The sequence below is a fragment of the Amblyraja radiata genome, chromosome 2, assembly GCF_010909765.2.
Source record: "Amblyraja radiata isolate CabotCenter1 chromosome 2, sAmbRad1.1.pri, whole genome shotgun sequence".
In the NCBI taxonomy this organism is placed as follows: domain Eukaryota; kingdom Metazoa; phylum Chordata; class Chondrichthyes; order Rajiformes; family Rajidae; genus Amblyraja; species Amblyraja radiata.
The window spans coordinates 108,690,141-108,711,033 of record NC_045957.1 but is presented as its reverse complement, the minus strand read 5'-3'; the positions used below and the strand labels follow the sequence as shown (position 1 = coordinate 108,711,033).

General features: G+C 41.5%; 1 protein-coding gene across 1 annotated transcript in view; it reads left to right on the top strand.

Annotated features, from left to right (window-relative positions):
- The window catches only part of cubn (cubilin), a 209,237-nt gene that overhangs the window by 19,286 nt on the left and 169,058 nt on the right, over positions 1–20,893 (top strand). Inside the window, exons 6-10 of the mRNA XM_033039905.1 lie at positions 647–828; positions 3,102–3,264; positions 5,429–5,619; positions 16,620–16,776; positions 18,936–19,114. Coding sequence (XP_032895796.1) covers positions 647–828; positions 3,102–3,264; positions 5,429–5,619; positions 16,620–16,776; positions 18,936–19,114 — 872 coding nt within the window. The remainder of the gene's footprint in view (positions 1–646; positions 829–3,101; positions 3,265–5,428; positions 5,620–16,619; positions 16,777–18,935; positions 19,115–20,893) is intronic.

Genomic DNA, 20,893 nt, shown 5'->3' with positions numbered 1-20,893 from the left:
ACAGTTTACAATCTTTACCAAAGCAAATTAACCTACAAACCTGTACATCTTTGGAGTGTGGGAGGAAACCGGAGTACACCTGTAGGAAACTCACATGATCACAAGGAGAACATGGAAACTCCACAAGGACTCCACCAATATCAGGAGCGAACCCACACCTCTGGCACTGTGAGGCACTGGCTCTACCAGCTGTGTCACTGTACTGCCCATTAAATTCACTGTTAAACTGAGGTCCAGTTTGCCCCTTTAAGCAGATTCTGAAGATCTGCTGAATTTAATTGGAAGAAAAGAAAAGGTGGTTTATTATATTTGAGCAATGTTTAATCTTTAAATCATCTGATGATTATTATATTAATAGTCTTGGTATTTAGCTGTGCACAATACCTGTGCAATGTTTCAGACATTTTGAATGTGACAACTTTAAAAGTTCTTCATTAAATGCATCAAATTGAGGCACTCCGACCTTTTTGAAGCCAATTTGTAATGCATGTGTTTTACTGATTTTGCTTGATTGCATCACTGTAAAATCTTTGTGTTATATGCAGTTCTGAATCCATGTAATGGATGTTAATTAAGAATGTACATTAGCCTACCGGCGATGCAACAAATTTTATAGTTTGTTTCTTCTACATTTTTAATTCTTCAGCTTGTGGTGGCCATCTCAATGAAACCTATGGTGTTATAAGTTCACCGGGTTATCCAGGCAACTACCCACCGAGTACTGATTGCTACTGGACCATATCGGTCAGCCCTAATTTACTGATCACTTTTGCATTTGGACTCCTTCACTTTGGAAGCCATCAGAATTGCAGCTCTGCTTACCTAGAGGTAAAACATGTGCGACACATAATTTATAATGATGAAATTCCACAGCCATTCAATAAATGTCACCAGGACATGGGTATAATGTTTAGGTTATTATCACATGTGCAAAGGTACAGTGAAATGCTTTGTTTTACATGCTATCCAAACAGATCAGATAATACCATATATAAAATAGTCAAGCCAAACTCGTACAATGGGTAGAATAAAGGAGAAGGTATAGAGTGTGGAATATAGTTCTCAGCATAGTATTGCATCGGTTTCATGGACAAAGTCCAATGTCCACATTGGGGTGGAGGTGAATCAGACAGTTTGAGGCCTGATAACAGAGGGGGAGATGCTGTTCTTGAGTTTGCTAGTGCTTGTTTGAAACTTCTGTACCTTCTGCTGGATGGGAGCAGGATGAAGAAGAAATGTCTGGAGTTGGTCGTCAGTGATTATGTTGGCTGCTTTCCGACAGTTGCATGAAGTATAGACAGAGTCAATGACGGGAAGATGGACTGGGCTACATCTCCAATTCTCAGCAATTACATGGGATATAGACCATAAGTAGTCTCCTGAGGAAATAGAGGTAATGATGTCCCTTCTTGGCTGTCATTTCAACATGGTTAGTCCACAACAGTTCACTTGGCTGAGTTTCCAGGATTACAACAATTAGAATCAAATCTTCTGACTGGATTTCTTGAAACAATGATAGGGGAGGAAAAAAGTGTAATAAGTTGAACATCAACTTATGGGACAAGAAGTATAATTGTTCTGACTAGGATCATAGCCAATCTCCTCACAAATTATGGATCCAGTTTTCATAACTGAAGATCACTTTAAGCAGCTTGGGGCAACATTATTTTACACTGGGGGAGATATCACTCCTTGCTAGTTTTTGAAACTTATGGTGAGGCCATGTTCCAAAGCAGCCTTTGGGAAATTGGTACATGGAATAGAACTGCTATAGTGCAAACATCTGCTGGGTTCATACTAGTTGGATACTCTCTCTTTGATCTTGACCATGTGAGCGATCCAAGCTGGAGGGCATCAATAGGAGTAATCCCAGTGAAATTTGGTCCTCATATATTCATTTTTTTGTGTGGAAAATACTAAATTTGGTCATGTTTATTTGTATCCCTATTGAATGTTAAGTGAGTGGGTATCGTTCTTGATCTTGTAAGTGTTTGGTTGGCTGTATATTGTGCTTGTGATCGGTTGGCTATTACTCTCTAAATGTAGTCTGTAAATGTCTGTATACTTGCATGATTAGTTTGGCACATGAGTCCATTACACATAAGCCCTTAGTTCGACGGTGCACTTACATCTGGTATATGATATTATTTTAAGCAGGTCATATTAAAAACCAATTTGCATTCCTTGCCTTAAATGCCCCAGAAGTGCTTCTGTACTCGAAAAATCTAATGTTAGCATTTTACTCCATGCAACAAAATTGGACAAACTTGCATTGTTCTCTCTGGAGCATCAGAGGTTGAGGACTTAACGTGCCTGAATTATATTAAATTGTGCGAGGCATTGACAGGGTAGATAGTCAAAGTTATTTTTCCCCCATGGTGGAAATGTTAAGTACTAGTAGGCATAGATTTAAGGTGAGAGTGGGGAAGTATAAAGTAGATTTACAAAACAAGATTTTTTACAGCGAGAATGCGAGGTTCCTGGAATTTGTTGCCAGGGAAGGTGGTGGAAGCAGATACAATAGTAATGTTTAAAAGACATGACAGACACATGTACAGGTAAAAAACTGAGGGATAGAAACCTACACCAAAGATAGATACAAAACGCTGGAGTAACTCAGCGGTCAGACAGGATCTCTGGAGAAAAGGATTGGGTGACGTTTCGGCTCAAGACTTCTTCAGACTGATAGTCAGGGGAGAGGGAAACTAGAGGTATGAAAAGATTCGGAACAAATCAGAGCCAGCATCAATGACCAAGGAAAGGTGAAGCCCACAACGGTCATTGTTGGCTGTGGAAGAGGTAATAATGAAGGGATATATGGATGCGAATAGTGGAACTATCAGGCCGACTAGGATGATGGAGGGACATAGAGAGAGGTGATGCAGGAGCTACCTGAGATTTGAGAAATCAATATTCATACAGCTGGGTTGTAAACTGCCTTACATGTCTGTCTACCCCTTCTGTTTCATGTGTCATAGCATGCCTAAGGTTTGATATTTTCTCCAAACTGCATATTCATGCATATTGTTCTTATGCATTTTCTGTATGTTTAACAAAGTCCCATTTGTTAAATTAATTCTCTTTTTTTTTGCTTCTTGAAGATTAGAGATGGTCTGCTCGATCAAGATCATATCCTTCAAAAGTATTGTAGCAATGAAAGCCCTCCCCCCTTGCTGACGCCTGGCCCTAATGCATGGATCCATTTCCACAATGACAACAATGTCAATGGCCAAGGATTTCATGTTGCATACATTACGTTACCAGGTAAGAAGTTGCATGTTTCCCCACAGATCTTATTTTGATTACAAAATAGTTTCAAATTGTATGTTGTCCTGTGTAAATATGAACAAAAATCCCTGTATTATGTAAATGTTGCAGGATTGGGGAATTTTTATTTTCCATTCCAAATTATTCTTGAGATGGTTGAGAGCTGTGTTCCAAAGACATGTGGGTTTGTAGGTTAATTGGCCACTGTAAAAGTGCCCTAACTATGTAGAGAGTTGATGAAAAAAACATGCAATTATAAAGCATGAGTGTGAACGGATGATTGATGGTCGGCATTGACTCGGTACCTGACGGGCCTGTTTCTATGCTACATCTCTAAACTAAACTTGTACATTGGTGAATGATAGTAGACATTGTAACCAAGAAGCATCAGTGTCTAAACAAGAGTTGGTGCCAAACAAGCTGGCAGTTTCAACCTGGATGTTGTCAAGATTGGCTGTCGTTGACCTATACCCAAGGTTATCAGGACAGTCACTTACCACAGAATATCCAAATTCTGACCCACCATCCAGGTCAGTTGTATTCTCCACAGAGTTGATCATAGCTTCAGTGATGAAAGTGCATGAAAACCAAGTCCATCTGCATTTATTGTCTATTGGCCATCACATTCAACGTGCCTAATGCAGTGAATCTTTTGCTCAATCTGAAGAAGGGGCCCGAACTGAAACGTCGCCTATTCCTTTTCTCCAGAGACGCTGCCTGACCTGCTGAGTTGCTCTTGTTTTTCGTGTCTAACTTTGGTTACTCTATACAATGCTGAGTCTGTGAGTGCCAATAGTCACTTATCACCATTTCTCTCTGCACCCTCTTCCGAAGAGTATGATTGCTTATGAAAAATGCCTTAATCATTTGTGAGATTATATTGAATGAGTGTGTAGTCATCACGCCCTTCTGGTAAATATGGATTCTGGTTGTTCACACATTCTCTGTATAATGTACCCTCCTGTTCATCACATCTTGCCCATGGAGTACGTGTGTGGCCCTCATCAGCAAGTTACAGCTTGGCTTGTTGCCTACTCCTCTGGCATGTTCCCTCTTTTACATTTCGCACCTCTCACTTAAGTTTAAAAATCTTTAGCATTGACACAAACAGAAGACAGATCTTCTCATTGGGATATCTTCACTGCCTTCCTCACAGGCTCTGCTCTGAGCAGCCTCTCATCTGTATCACTAGCTTAGACGAAGGGGCCAAAGAAATGTAAACTGTAAGGAAGGCATAAAAATTGAAAAAGGGAAGTACCAATTTTAAAGTAATTGGCAAAAATACAATAGATAAAATATGATGTGGGGAAAATATGCAATTTGGTAGGCAGGACAGAAATGGCGTTAAATGATATAAGATTATTAAATATTGCCATTAAGAATAATTTGTATACAGATTTTGAAACTAGTTAGGAATCAAATGAAATGTAAATTTTTATATTAAAGCAAATTGTGTGCAAATGATGTTGTCATTGAGACATAAGACATTCTGAGGGATCTAACAGGATGAAATGTTTCCCTGGCAGCAGGAATTTGGAACAAGGGGAAATAGTCACAGCATAAGGATAAGAATAAGGCCTGTAGTGAGATGAAAGATGAATAATTCTTCTATTCAGAAAGTTTTAAATCTTTAAAATATCCCACTCCAGAGGCCTGTAAAAGTTGTCCTTGAGTTCATTCAAAGCTAGGGTTCCCACGTGGACTATATGACTATCATGCAGAAACATGGATTTGAAGAGATGATCTTATTTTTTATGATCTTATTGAATGATGGAACAGGGTTTGAGTAGTCATATAGCTTTTCCCTGCACCACTATTCTGCCTGATATTCTTATGTACTTTAACAAATTGAACTAAACCTTTTCCAGCTTCAAGATTTCATCAAACATGTTTTGAACAGTGGATGTTGGCAGCTGACAAAGATTCTGCTGAAGAGCCCTTCTAGACACTAATTATCTGCCAGAATTTTTCCCCAAATTTGTGACAGTATTAACTGACATTATGCTGAGGCAGGCAGGATTCCATGATTTTCTGTGCATTTCTCACCACCGTCATCAATGGAAAATTCATAAGTTATATAAAAATATCTGTGGTGTAGAATTTTAATGCCTTGGAATAAATGGTTGAACTAAGAGATATTTGTTTCTTCCTTTATGAATAGCTGAGCCTGGCTGCGGCGGAATGTATGAAGATAGTGAAGGCATTCTCACCTCCCCCAATTGGCCTAATTCCTATCCCAGCAGCAGAGAGTGCATTTATGTTATCCAACAGCCCAAAGAGGAGCGCATCCACCTCCAATTCACATACGTGGAGTTGGAATTCAATGACAACTGCTCCTTGGACTACATTGAGGTGAATTATCCTTTCTTCATTAAATATGATTTCATAAACACATAGATCATTTTAAAAGTAAATTGGTTGCAGTTGCAGTAATTGCGTTTTTAGAATACTAAATAATCACGATCTGATTTGGCAACCAGGTACATTTTTATGATGCACCTTCTTGTCTCATGTGGATGTTTTTTTAGTATTGACACGGACATTTTCAACCTTCATCATATACATTTTGTAACGGAAGGTAACAATGGTTGTAATAACAACATATAATAATCATCAGACCATGATTCAATTTTAATGCTCTTGCACCTGGATGAGGCATTAAAGGGCCTACGCTACCCAAGTGAATGGTCTGTAGTTACGACATTTTGAGTGAAACACATGGGGAAATGGGTAAAGCTTTGTCATGGCAGCTGCAGATTTAAGCATGTGGGTGGATTCCTGGACAGAATATGAAATATTTCAGCTGCCTGTGTTTTTGCATTTTACATATGTGACTGTTATATATTGATCTGGTTACATGATTAAGATTAACGTTTCCGTTTTACTTTCGTTGTCTCTGAGGTGACTGATTAAACCAATGTGGAATTTGAAAACTCGGCCATAGGTGGGGTAGTGCAGTTCTTCAGGTTGTTTGGGATGCTGTGCACTCTCTCAGCTGTTTATAATAGCTAACTTTAGATTATAGATTTGGTGTGGAAACAGGCCCTTTGGCCCACCAAGTCAACGCCGACCAGTAATCTCCCATACACTAGTTCTATCCTACACATTAGGATAGAAACCAATTAACCTACAAACCTGCACGTCCTTGGAATAGACCATTGTGTTCTCCATTCATAGACAATAGATATGCTTAGTGCAGTTCCACCCTGTTTGATCTCCATTTTGGGCAGTCAGGCTACCCATGAGTTGATGTGACATTTTTCTATAGAAACTGAGTTTAATGTAAGTTTAGTGCTTTTTTTGTCCCAATTGTAAATGTTTTTTATCTGTGATGAAGCAATAAGAAGTGTGCTTGCTTATTTTGCTAGTCTGTTGCCAGGCAAGTGGACACTAGGTTAATTGAGTGTCATCTTTGGTTCCTTCGTGGGGTATTGGTCAGAAGGAGAGGATACCGATGTTGGTTTGCTTCTTCTGCCAATGCATGGAGGTTCTGCAGAGACATCAATGGTGTATTTTACAATTACTATTTAAAGGCCAAACCTTTGAAGAATACAAGAAAGTATGGATTACTTCATTGCTGCTTGATTGAGGATGAATTTTGTGTCAAGTTCAAGATTTTAGTCAGCTGGGCTAAAGGCTGTGATGGGGCAATGGAGAATGTGGTGATGTTTTCATTGAGAGTTATCTCCTAAAATATTGAAAGTGAACTATATTTTCCAGATCTTTTTCACACAGAGGGTGGTGGGTATATGAAATTAGCTGCTTGTGGAGGTACTTGAGGCAGGTACAATAACAACATTTAAAGACATATGGACAGATACATGGATAGGAAAGGTTTAGAGAGGCAAACGTGGGCAGGTGGTATTAGCACATATGGGACATCTTGGTCATGGGCACTTTAGGTCAAAGGGCCTTTGTCCATACTGTATGACTTTACGACTCTATCTACTCTAAATGTAGTCAAACCACAGTTTCAGACAGTTGCAGTATGGCTTCTCAACCTTTATACTCAGTGCTCCAACCAATGAAGCCAAACATGCCATACACATTCTTTACCACCCCATCTACTTGCATTGACTTACAGGGAGCTATACTCTTGCAGCCCATTGTGTTTACTTTATCCATGGATATTATGTTAAACAATGCATGTTTTCATCTTGCCATGTTCTGCTTTCTCAGCAGTGGTAAGTTTTGACTCCACAAATGTAAATTGTGCAAGAAACATTTATATTCACTCCAAAGACATTCAGGTTTGTAGGTTCATTGACTTGGTATAAGTGTAAATTGTCCCTAGTGCGTGTAGGATAGGGTAATGTGCGGGGATTGCTGGTCGGTACGGACACGGTGGGCTAAAGGGCCTGTTTCCCCGCTGTATCTCTAAACTAAACTCAAACTAAACAATATTCATGATCTTGCTAATTAATCACCATTTGCTGTCTTTTTGTTGTTTAATTGCTTCTAAATTCAAAGGGGCAATTGGCAACAAAGAAACATTTATTAAGTACAACTGTACTTGACAATATCAGATGATCACTTTACTGAATTGCAAACTGGACTCCACTCCACCTTGTCTACCTCCTTTAACACCATGGCCCCCCTCAAAACAAGAACCGTAACTTTCAACACATCTTCACCCTGGTACACACCTGCACTTCGTAAACTGAAACAGACTGGTCGCCGACTTGAACGACTCACAAAGAAATCATCTCTCACAGTCCACCTTGAAGCTTACAAACTCCACCTCATTGACTACAAAGATGCCCTCATTGCTGCAAAATCTGCCTACCTCTCCTCCATATTCACCGACCCCTGCCTAAACCACAGAACCCTCTTCTCCACAGTGGGCAACCTCCTCAAGCCTCTAGCCAACACTCTCCCTACCTCTACTCCGGATCTTTGCAACTCATTCCTCCACTTTTTCGTTGATAAAATCAGCACCATCTATCAATCTTTATCCCCTGTACCCGACTCCCCAGCATCTACTCCATCACCTACCAAGGCCCCTCCTTTCAACATCTCCACTGACCTCCTTACCCCTCCTCCACACTGCTTCCTCTCCCAGTTTGACCTGGTCACCCCTACTGAAATCTCCAAACTCATCAGCTCTTCCAAACCCACTACCTGCTTCTTCGACCCTCTCCCCACTCCCCACTCCCCTGCTGAAGTCCTGCCTCCCCGTTCTCTGCCCCTACCTCACTAATCTCTTCAACTCCTCATTGTCCCAAGGAATTGTCCCCTCCGCTTTCAAAACTGTTGCTGTCACACCAATCTTAAAGAAACCTCCTCTCTCATTAACTACCGCCCAATCTCAAACCTCCCCTTTCTTTCAAAAACCCTGGAGCGTATCGTTGCGTCGCAACTTCATTCCCACCTCCTTGCGTATAACCTACTTGAACCCCTCCAATCTGGCTTTCGCACCCTCCATAGCACAGAAACTGCTCTCCTCAAAGTCCTCAATGACCTCCTCACCTCTGCTGACACTGGTTCCCTCAACATCCTCATTCTCCTCGACCTGAGCGCAGCCTTCGATACAGTGAACCATAACATCCTGCTCACCAGACTCAAAGACCTCGGCATTGAAGGCTCTGCACTCAGCTGGCTCCGTTCCTACCTTTCCAACAGATCCCACTTCATCTCTCTCCACAACCACACCTCTGCTATAGCCACAGTCACTCAAGGCGTTCCCCAAGGCTCCGTATTCGGCCCCCTCCTCTTCATCATCTACATCCTCCCCCTTGGTCAGATACTCCGCCACTTCAACCTGGACTTCCACTGTTACGCCGATGACACCCAGATCTACCTCGGCACCAAATCCCCCCACAACCCCCCCCCCCCCTCTCCCATATCAACTCCTGTTTGTCAGCTATAAAAACCTGGATGCAACATAACTTCCTCAAACTCAACAGCGATAAGACAGAATTCCTCCTCATAGGCTCCAAAGCCACACTCAGCAAAATCAATAACCCCACTCTCACTATCGACGGCACCACTGTCTCCCCATCTCCCCATCTCCCCAGGCCCGCAACCTTGGCATGATCTTTGATTCCACCCTCTCCCTTGAGCCTCACATCCGCCATGTCATTAAAACCTCCTTCTTTCACCTCCGCAACATCGCCAAAATCAGACCCTCTCTCACACCTCCCGCTGCTGAAAGACTCATCCATGCCTTCATCTCCTCCCGACTGGACTACTGCAACTCACTTCTCCTTGGCATCAGCTCCACCTACATCAACCGACTCCAACTGGTCCAGAACGCAGCCGCAGCCTCATCACCCACACCAAATCCTGGCATCACATCACTCCAGTCCTCAAACAACTTCACTGGCTTCCCATCTCCCACCGGATCACCTACAAAATCCTGGTCCTCACCTACAAAGCCCTCCACCATCTGGCCCCCCCATATCTCACTGACCTCCTCTCCTCTACCAACCCTCACGGTCCCTCAGATCCACATCAGCCGGTCTCCTCTCCATCCACAAGTCCAACCTCCGCAGTTTTGGGGACAGAGCCTTCTCCAGGGCAGCTCCCAGGATCTGGAAGTCCCTCCCCCCAACTGATCCGCAATTCCGTGTCCCTCACCATCTTCAGTCCCGCCTCAAGACCCATCTCTTCACCTCTGCCTATCCTTAGCCCCACGTCCCCCTCCCTTTTCATCTGTGCATTAATTGCCTCATATTGTGTTTTGAATTGAATTCTGTCTTTACTTTGTGTACTAGTCATGTCTCTACTATTTATTTCATTCCCCTTACATGCTTTTCCTCTACCTGCTAAATTTTTGTAAGGTGTCCTTGAGACTCTTGAAAGGCGCCCATAAATAAAATGTATTATTATTATTATTATAAAAACAATCCTGAGCTCCATAATCCTATGGCAGATCCTGAGGCGAGGAGGAGAGTTCAACATTACATTTGCACATTAGCCAGTTTGGGAGCAAACAGTCCAACACTGCAAATGAGAAACAGAAAATATGTGAGAAGCTGTAATGACTTGTTGAAGGAATATTTATCTGTGTATGTCTTCAATGTGTGTGACTGCATTGGTTTTATTTTTCTGGAAAAGTCTGCTACATCATGTCTCACATGTGCATGTTTTAGGTATTCTGATGCATGCTATTTCAAGGGTTGTAAGTGTTGTAATGCAAAGGAAATAAGGCAGTTTTTAAGGAAGTAAGTTGATTGCTACTCACCACAGGCATATTGTCATCTGCATCCACTTATTGTAAATCGTCGAGCCTGGGTATAGGTTCAGGGATTTAAATAATGTGTAATGACAAAGCTAATAATGCTGAGATGAGGTTTACAATTACGTCTGTAAAATAATAAAATCAGTCGATTCACACTTCAGCATGGTGGCATGCAGCCTATCATGTATAGGCAGGTCAAAAAATCATCAGACCAATCACCTTCCTGCGCTGTATGAAACCCTGCAGATCATAAAGGGCCTGTCCCACTTGGGCGACCTAATCCGTGAGTTCTGGCGAGTTTGCCCTCGACACGTACTCGCAGCATGGTTGACACAAGATCATAGGAGGTCTTTGTAACTCTCCTTCATGCTCGAGAGTAGTCCCCATGTACTCAAGGCCTCAGCTAGGTCGTGGCGTATTTTTCAACATGTTGAAAAATGCCCATGAGTAAAAAAAGGTCGCAATGGAAAAAATCGATACTTTTTTTACTTGTAGGTTTAGTCGTACTAGGTCGTAGTAGGTCGTAGTAGGTCGGCATGTTAGTCGTAGGTAATCGAGGGTAGTCGAAGGTAATCGAAGGTAGTCGAAGGTAGTCGTAGATAGTATTCATTATAGTTGAAGGGAGGTCGAAGGGAGGTCATCTTCACCCTCCACTATTCGGTGTCCAATTTTCCCGAAGTTAGTCGTAGCTAGTCGAAGCTAGTCTTCAACATGGTCGAAGGAGGTCGAAGGAGGTCTTCTAGATAGTCGAAGGAGGTCTTCAACATGACATTTTTTTCAAACTCTCCTAAACTCTTTTAAACTCGCCAATTAGGTCGCCCAAGTGGGACATCACATTACCTCTTCCAAATGTTTTTTGTTCAATATGAGAGAGTTTCTTTCTCTGTTATCCTTTCTGTAAGTGAGTTATAGATCCCAATCACCCTCTGGGCTTTAAAATAGATTCCTCATTTCTCCGAGAAATTGCTCTGTCTGTTCTGTTCATTTTGATTGCTATCTTTTTGGAAATAGGCTGATCTTATTTACTCTACAGTGCTCATAATTTATACACCTAATTTAAATATCCATTCAGCATTCTCCATTGCAAGGAAAGTAACTTGGTTTATTTTTGTGTATCTCATAGCTACAATGTTATCAGTCTGATCAATACATTGACAAATCATCTCCACACCTTTTACAAAACATCTTTCCTGTGATATAGTAATTAGAAAAGGACATAAAGTGCTGGAGTAACTTAGTGGGTCAAGCAGCATCTCTGAAGAACATGGACAGGTGACGTTTTAGGTTGTGAGCCTTTTTCAGACTGATTGTAACAGGTGATGGAGAGCTGGAAGAGGTTGGGACCCTCCAATCCAAATCATCGCCTATCTATGTTCTCCCGAGATGCTGCCTGGCCTGCTGCGTTACTCCACCATGGTATGTGTTTTTTTGCAAACCAGTTTTTTTGCATTTCCTTGTGTCTAGATTTGAATACAGTACTTCAAGTTTCAACCAAATATCTATGGAGGTATTGGGAACTGCTGCTCCCAAAGCCACCACGGAAGTCTTCTCAAAGATTTTCTTTCTGATCCTATTACAGCTGCAATTTCGTGGGCTGCTACGTTATCCAGAGTGTTTTTCAACCCAATAGTAAACTTTAACTTTATTTTGCAGATGTAAAAATCCTCCCTTGTACCCATTCCACACCCATTTATGTGGAGATTCCACCCATGGTCACCGCATAATATTTTGAAGCTTTAGTTTAGTTTAGTTGAGAGATAACCCATGGAAACAGGGCCTTTGGCCCACCGACCAACGATCCCCGTACACTAACACTATCCTACACACACTAGGGATAATTTACATTTATACCAAGCCAATTAACATACAATCCTGTACGTCTTTGGAGTGTGGGAGGAAAATGAAGATCTCGGAGAAAACTGACACAGGTCACGGGGAGAACGTACAATTCCGTACAGACTAGCACCTGTGGCCAGGAGCAAATCTGGATCACTGGTGCTGTAAGGCAGTCGCTTTACCGCTATGCCACCGTGCTGCCACTTGCCACTTGAAACATTTACTTTTTTGACTTTAGGGATCCTGGGTTAAGGGGGTGTAAGTGGAGAAATAACAAACAATAGTTGCTCTCAGATAGACACAAAATGCTGGAGTAACTCAGGCAGGATTTCGGGATAGAAGGAATGGGTGACATTTCAGGTTGAGACCCTTCTTCAGACTGAGTCAGGGCAGATGGAGGTACAGAGATAAGGAGGTGTAAGGTGTGACAACGAAACAAAGGGGATGGAGTTCAAGGAAAATGTAGAATAGATCATTGATAGCTGGGAGTTGGTAACAACAAAGCAGAGATAAAATAAGGACTGTTAAAAGTAAATTTGAGTAACATTGACGACTTCATCGGTGCTACCTCCTGCACCCAGAACTCACTGACTTCATTACTATTTTTATTACTACTTTACTATTAATTTCCATCCAGCACTCAAATTCTTGGACCATCTCCGACATCTCCCTACCATTTCTTGATCTCACCGCCTCCATCACAGGAGATAGACTATCGACTGACATTTATAATAAACCCACTGACTGCCACAGGTATCTAGTCTACACTTCTTCCCACCCTGCTTCCTGTAGAGACTCTATCCCCTACTCCCAATTCCTCCATCTGCGCCCAAGATGAGGTGTTCCCAAACAGGACATTTGAGATGTCCTCATTCTTTAGAGAACAGGGGTTCCCCTCTTTCATCATAGATGAGGCCCTCACTAGGGTCTCCTCGATATCCCACAGCTCCACTCTTGCTCCCCCTCCTCCCAGTCGCAACACGGACAAAGTCCCCCTAGTCCTCCTCACCTTTTACCCAATCAGCCGTCACATACAGCACATAATCCCCCATAGACAAAAATGCTGGAGAAACTCAGCGGGTGAGGCAGCATCTATGGAGCGAAGGAAATAGGCGACGTTTCGGACATAATCCTCTGGTATTTTCACCACCCATCACTAGCCACATCTTCCCATCTCCACCCCTTTCCGCTTTCTGCAGAGACCATTCCCTCTGCAACTCTCTGGATAACTCGTCCCTTCCCTCCCAAACCACCTCTCCCCGGGTACCTTCCCCTACAAACACAGGAGATGCAACAAGTGTCCCTATACCTCCCCCTCGACCATCCAAGGACCCCAACAGTCTTTTCAGGTGCGACAGAGGTTCACTTGTACCTCCTCCAACATCATCTACTGTTCCGCTGTGCCAGGTGTGGACTCCTATATAACGGCGAGACAAAATAAAGGCTCGGCGATTGTTTCGCTGGATACCTCCGCTCAGTCCGCCTAAACGTACCTGATATCCCGGTTGCAAGACACTTTAACTCCCCCTCCCATTCCCACACTGACTTCTCTGTTTTGGGCCTCATCCATTGTCAGAGTGAGGCCCAGCACAAATTGTAGGAACAACACCTTATATTTCGCTTGGGCAGCTTACACCCCAGCGATATGAATATTGACTTCTCTAACTTCAAGTAACCCTTGCTTCCCTCTCTCTACATTCTTCCCCCCATCCCAGTTCTCTGACTAGTCTGACTGTCCTTGTTTACATTCTATCTCTGTTTGCTTTGTTGTTACTTTCTCCTAGCTAACAATGATCTATTCTACATTTCCCTTGATCTCCATCTCCTTTGTCTTGATTTCACAACCTACACTTCCTTATCTCTGTATCTCCTTCTCCCCTGACTCAGTCTGAAGAAGGGTCTTGACCCGAAATGTTACCCATTCCTCTATCCAGCGATTTTGCCTGTCCCGCTGAGTTACTTGTAGATTGGTTACATTACTTACTAACCAATGTAGTATTAATATAATTAATATAATTAATATAATTAATATAAGCTCTGCCTATTACCACACCATTCGTGTTATTGCCAACCGACATGTGCTGTTAGTTGGGAATGCAGCATAGTTGAACAAACATGCTGTGTAGTGTGTTGTATACGTTACTCAATAAATACTGTTATACCAGATCCGTGAATATGTGTGATTTACTCAATATTACTCCAGCATTTTGTGCCTATCTTTGGTTTAAACCAGCATCTGCAGCTCCTTTCTAGAACAGTTGCTTTCACTCAGATTATGGATTCTCATTCCTGTTGCTCTTGACTGGTTCATCTTATGATCATCCTTTTAACTCGCAATGAAAATCTTTCATTACTGTGTGATTTGAGTTGGACAGCGAAGATGCCAAACTAGAGGAAACTACAGTATAATTTCAGCTGTAAACATTGAAGTCCTCAGATGGTCATTAGATTGGCTGTCCTCTCCACTAAGGTAACACCACAGAGTGAAAAGCAGATAAGCCTAATTAATTGTATTGGTTAATAATAATATTCACTTTTTAAAGAGTAGTGGGTGAGAGAAAAGGCATTTTGGAACTTTAACAAAGCACGAGAACTCTGAGAACATGTACGGTGAGTCTTCTGCTTTCTTTTTGTCTGCTCCTAACAGCGTTAGTGCAAGTGATAAACCTTGGCCTTGCTGTGAATGAATATTAAAATGCAAGGTTATTAAGCCAATGCAGTGATTTCCTACATCCTCAGCCTTCACAGTGGCCAGATGTTGAATCTCTGAAGAAAGATCAAATTACTTCAGTATATTTGTGTGACCCTCTCACAAAATGTATGTGGAGGGGTGTGTTGTGGGTGGAAAACAAGCTTTTTTTTGTTGCCCTGACAGTACTCTTCCCAAGAGCATACTCTTCTTCCATAATTTGCAATCTCTCAGTGGGAGCTCTCAAGACACCCCTATAGCCTTACTTAAATTAAGAAATTTCCCAACCTTTTGGCACAGTAACCAGTGACAACATGGAGTGTGACATTTCATGAGTTACCGGTCAAGAATAATTTCCGTTTGTACCAGAACAAAAAAATAAAATTCTTCCTTGCTGCAGCTTTCCAGGCACATTAATGCAATAAATACATTAATGCAATAAATACAATACAATAAATGAATAGTTAGTGATACCAGGTAACCAGACTATAATAGTGCAAATCCAGCGTGCCTAGTGCAGCCAAAATCTTTGCTGAGGTAGGTTTGTAATCAGAGTTGTGCAGTTTGGTTCAAGAGCCTGATATTTGCTGGGATAAAGCTGCCCTTGAATTTGGAAGTTACGGTTCTCAGACACCTGTACCTTTTCCCCAGTGGCAGCAGCAAGATGAGATTGTTGGCCTAGGTGGTGTGGATATTAGTTGCCTCTTAGTGGCAGTGCCTCCTCTAGATCCCTACAATGATTGGAAGGTATTGATGGGTTTTCTTTGTGATTACATCAATGTGCTTGTCCCAGGACAGATCAACTGGCATGCATTCATTGAGCTTTTACACCACCTGCAACCTCAAGAAAACGGCACAATCATCAAAGTCCATCACCTGTAAATTCCTTGATAACTCAAGATCTGGACATAAACCTTAAAATGTGTAGACAGGAATGGTACAAGTCAACTAAGCTTTCAGTTATGATTTTCTCAAATTATTGTGTTCAGCTACATTTAGCTTGTGTGTTTGTTAATATGTAGATAGCTTATTACTGAATATGAAGATAGTTATTGTCCTATAGCATAAGTGTGTATAGGTAGTAGTGTGTAGATACTACTTTGGCATAGGTATTGGTTTTCTTGGTTGAGTACCTATCCTGGTGTTTTAGCACGTACATTGTGTTTTAACAGTAATATATCTAATGTAACAGAGATTTCTAATTTAAAATATTACCATGGTTTCATAAAAATATTATTTGTATTGTCCAGTTTCAATGACTCAGACCACATGGTGAAAATATTACTATATTATTACCTTTTAGAGAGCATAGTGTATGTTTCAAATAATTATTTAATGTTCAATCTGTGAGTGATACACTTGTTCACAAATGTAGCATATTCATTCACCAGCAGACCAGCAAATTATTTTCTTCTTTGCTGTAATCACAATTACTGATCCAATCCAACTCACAGATGCTGTTTCTGTCAGCCACGACATTCTGCAGTCCTTTGCCAATCATCCAGAAAGATTCCAAAGGAGCTACATCACTTTCGCATACTGCTGAAGTCTGCTTGGAATGCCAGTAAACCAGTGATGTATTATTCTCTTGAGAAAGCAAAATGTTCTACTTGACCCTTTTCCAAAATGTTATTTGGATTTTAGGTACGTGATGGCGAAGCAGAGACAGATCATCTAATTGGCAGATTCTGTGGTTCCAAAGCCCCAGTACCCATAACCACGAAAGGCAACAAATTGTGGCTTAAGTTTAAAACACATACCTCTGTTGCCAAAAAAGGATTTGTGGCAGTATATAAAGTTGGTAAGAATGCTCTTTTGCTTCTATTTATAAGTATTGGAAAATTACTGTTTAGATCTAGGAGTACAAGTATAAAGTTCCCTGAAAGTCATATCGCAGGTAAATGGGATGGTGAAGAAGGCTTTGGCATGCTGGCTTTCAAAAGTCAGGGAATTGAGTATAGAAATTGGGACTTGTAGGAAGGAACTGCAGATGCTGGTTTACACCAAAGATAGACACAAAATGCAGGAGTATCTCAGCGGGACAGATAGCATCTGTGGATAGAAGGAATGGGTGGCGTTTCGGGCCGAGACTCTTCTTCAGACCGAAACAGAAATTGGGACATTATTTTAGTTATACAAATTTGGTGAGGTTACACTTGGGGTATTATGTTCAGTTTTGGTTACACTGCTGTAGAAAATAGTGCAGAAAAGATTGACAAGGATTTGGCAGGAACCAAGGGCCTGAGCTATAGAGAGAGTTTGTATTTTATTCTTTGGAGCACGGGAAGCTAAGAGACGATCTCCTATAATCATGAGGAGAATAAACAATGTGAATGAATAGAGCCTTTTTCCCAGGATAGGGAAATCAAGAATTAGAGGGCATAGGTTTAAAGTGAGGGGGGAAAGATTTGAAAGGAATGTGAGAGACACCATTTTCACACAGAGGTTTAAAGAACAAGCTGCTTGCTGAAGTAGAACTGACATTTGGATGGTTCCATCGAACTGGGATTTGATTACCTGGGGCAACTTGGTCGGTTTGGAAGAGTTGGGCCGAAGGGTATGTTTTTGTTCTGTATGAATCTATGGTCTAATGTTCATCACAAGAGGTTCCTCATATGCTGTACTGTTACCATCTACACCAGAATTCAGATTATTTCAAGTTACTCTTTTAAATGCTGTCTAATTAACTATTAAAATATTCTTCAATCCATGTATTAAATTGTTCACTTTCAGAATGTTTAATCATGAGATAATTTTGTGAAATAATCAGGTCAAATAATCTCTCTTGATTTACTTGGAAAAGGCTGCAAACAGTGCAGCATGCAGAATCACTTGAAGCACTCTAGGATTTATGCTATCAGGACAGTTTGTTCTGCAAGCAGAAATCCTATATGGCCTGTCCCACTTAACCTTTACAGGCGACTGCCGGCACCCATGATAGGTCGCCGAAATTTTCAACATATTGAAAATTCAGCAGCGACCAGAAAGATGCTACGACTCTTTGGAGACCTCTCACGACCATAGGAGACCTCTCACGACCATACAGGCGATCCCTGGCGACATGTCGCAGGTGACCTCTCACTACCATAGGAGACCTCTCAGAGCCATACAGCAGATTCCTCCCCATCCTGGATCAGTCCAATCAGGGTTGTGTCATCCACAAACTTGAGAAGCTTGACAGAGGAGTCAATGGAGGTGCAGTTATTGGTGTAGAGAGAGTAGAGGAGAGGGGAGAGGACGCAGCCTTGCGGTGCTCCTATGCTGAGGGTTTGCGGGTCCGAGATGTGCTTACCCAGCCTCACATGCTGCTTCCTGTCTGTCAGGAAGCTGGTGATCCATCGACAGAGGGGTTCAGGCACTGTCAACTCGGAAAGTTTGGAGTGTAGTAGCTCTGGCATAATGGTGGTGAATGCAGAGCTAAAATCAACAAACAAAATCCTCGCATAGGTCCCCTGGCAGTGAAAATCCTCGCATAGGTCCTCGCAGATTGACTGCCGTATATTGACTGCACATATTCGTTCAATGTGCAAAACACAAAGTGCTAGAGTAACAGCGGGTCTGGCAGTATCTCTGGAGAAAATGTATTGGAGCTTTTTGCGTCAGTACCCTACTTCAGACGTGGACTGTGAGCAATCGTGAAATGTATTAATTCAAGTGTTTTTTTCAGTGTACACAAGAGGAAAAAAGGGGATTCACTGATAACAACATGGAGAACTTTAAACATTAAAAATGATAGCGATATGGTAAATGAACCATATGATGTTTATAAAAAATATGTATATGGTTAGAAGTATAGAAGTATATGGTTATAAAAATATGGTAAATTCCATCGAATAACAGCGTATAACCTATCAAGGCACTAGGGCAAGAAAGCCTGAAAACCATATCCAGTTGCAATGTTTATTTCATTAACCATCCACTTTTTCATAATTGCAATTTCTTCCTATTGCTTTTTAACAGCATGTGGTGGCATTCTTCATGGCAAAGGAGTGATCCAGTCTCCTTATTATCCCAATCCATACCCACATGACAGAAGCTGTGAGTGGGTTATCACCCAATCAGAAGGATATATTGTGACCCTCAAGTTAATCTCCTTTGATACCGAGAAAGTTGTAAACTGCAGCCATGACTACATAGAGGTACGAGAGTTATATCTTTTGTTAAACGATTTGTGTTTGATTAGTAAGTATCCTTTCAGCACTTTTCTTAAAGCAATAGTAAGATATTTTCATTTTGCAATTTGCACCAATTGAACGTGACATTGAGTTGGAAGTGAAATATACTGTAGAAAGGATTTTATGTGAGTTTTGCCTTATACCTTCTCTGCAAAGAAAAAGCAAATATCTGCTGTTGGAAATGTGAAATAAAAACAAAGAATGCTGAAAATAGACAGGCTTTAAAATTCAGAGCAGTAGGCCACTTGGCTCTTCAAACTTACTCCACAATTTAATTAAATCATGATTGATTTGATTGTAATTGCACATTTCCATCCATCCACAATTACCTTTCACCTCCTTGCTCATTGTGTACATCGATGACTACATTAAAAAAAATTCAAAGACCTCTATGAGGGAAAATCCATGTTTTCCCTATATTGAGCCCCAAGATCTTGTCTGTTTCAATAAAGTCACCACTCATGAGAGAGTGGTAACAGCAAGAAAACTCTCTGTAAGCACTGTTGTTAAGCCCTCCATCATCAAAACGCCCCCCCCCCCCCCCTGTCACCCAACCTCTTACCTATACTTCTATCACTTCTTTGGACTGGAACATGGAACATTGAGCTGCCAGTCTGGCCATTCTCTCAGCCAGGTTTCTGTATTGACTGTAATTTTCCTGTCCTCTGAGCAAGTCCACGCTCTGATTTCATCCAGCTTATCGATGATTTCCCACACACACACTGTGCCTTTACATATTTAGATCCTATCTCTCAATCCCCTCCGATAACGCACCCACCACCACTACCGGTCTATAGCTCTCACACTTACTCTTACAGCCTTTCTTAAACAGAGGCACAGGTTCTTAACAAGTGATGGAATTTGAGGTCATTAACTTTGGCACATCGAACATAGAACAGAACGTAAATCGAACAGAATCGAACATAGCACAGAAACAGGCCCTTCCGTCCACAATAGCTGTGCTGAACATGATGTCAAGTTCCAGGCACCTGCCAGTCTATATGTAAATAAGAACTTGATAGAATAAATTAAAAAAGCCAAATTCTGTTTAAATGGTGAGAACTTGAATGGGGTTGGGGTTAAGAGGGTCCTAGATATTTTTTGCACACAGAACATTACAAGCTTACATACAGGTTGCTTTCATTGCAAAAATATTTCATTGTAGGTGCAGAAATGACATTCTAGTTTTATAGGTTCCTGGAGAGGTTGCACGTAGACTATCTTGTTTCCCCACCTCAGGAAGAATATAGAATATAGATAGAAGGAATGCCGTGAAGGTTGATTCCTGAGAATGCGGGAATTTAGCCGTGTGAAGAAGGGTTCTGACCTGAAATATTGCCTATCCCTTTTCTCCAGAGATGCTGCCTGAAAAGCATCTGCAGTTTCTTCCTATACAATGTAGCTTGTCACGTGAGGAGAGATTAAACCGACCGGATCTGCATTATCTTGTGTTTAAAAAATAATGAATGTTGATTGTTGGAGGAAATTGTGTGCACCCTGAATCTAGCTTTCACTTGGGGCCCATTCTCTCTCTTAATTATGGTTCAGATTGGGAAGGCACAAAGAACATCTCGCAGAGAGGTGGTGGGTTTCTCAAATAAGTCAGTCTATACATGGCCTTAACAGTATGCACTGGGAAATGCTCTGAGAGAACCCAAAGTATTTCAAAGATTCACAGCCTTGTATATACTGTGTTTCAATGGTTACATGCAAGTGATAATTCATCACTTATCAATGTTTCTT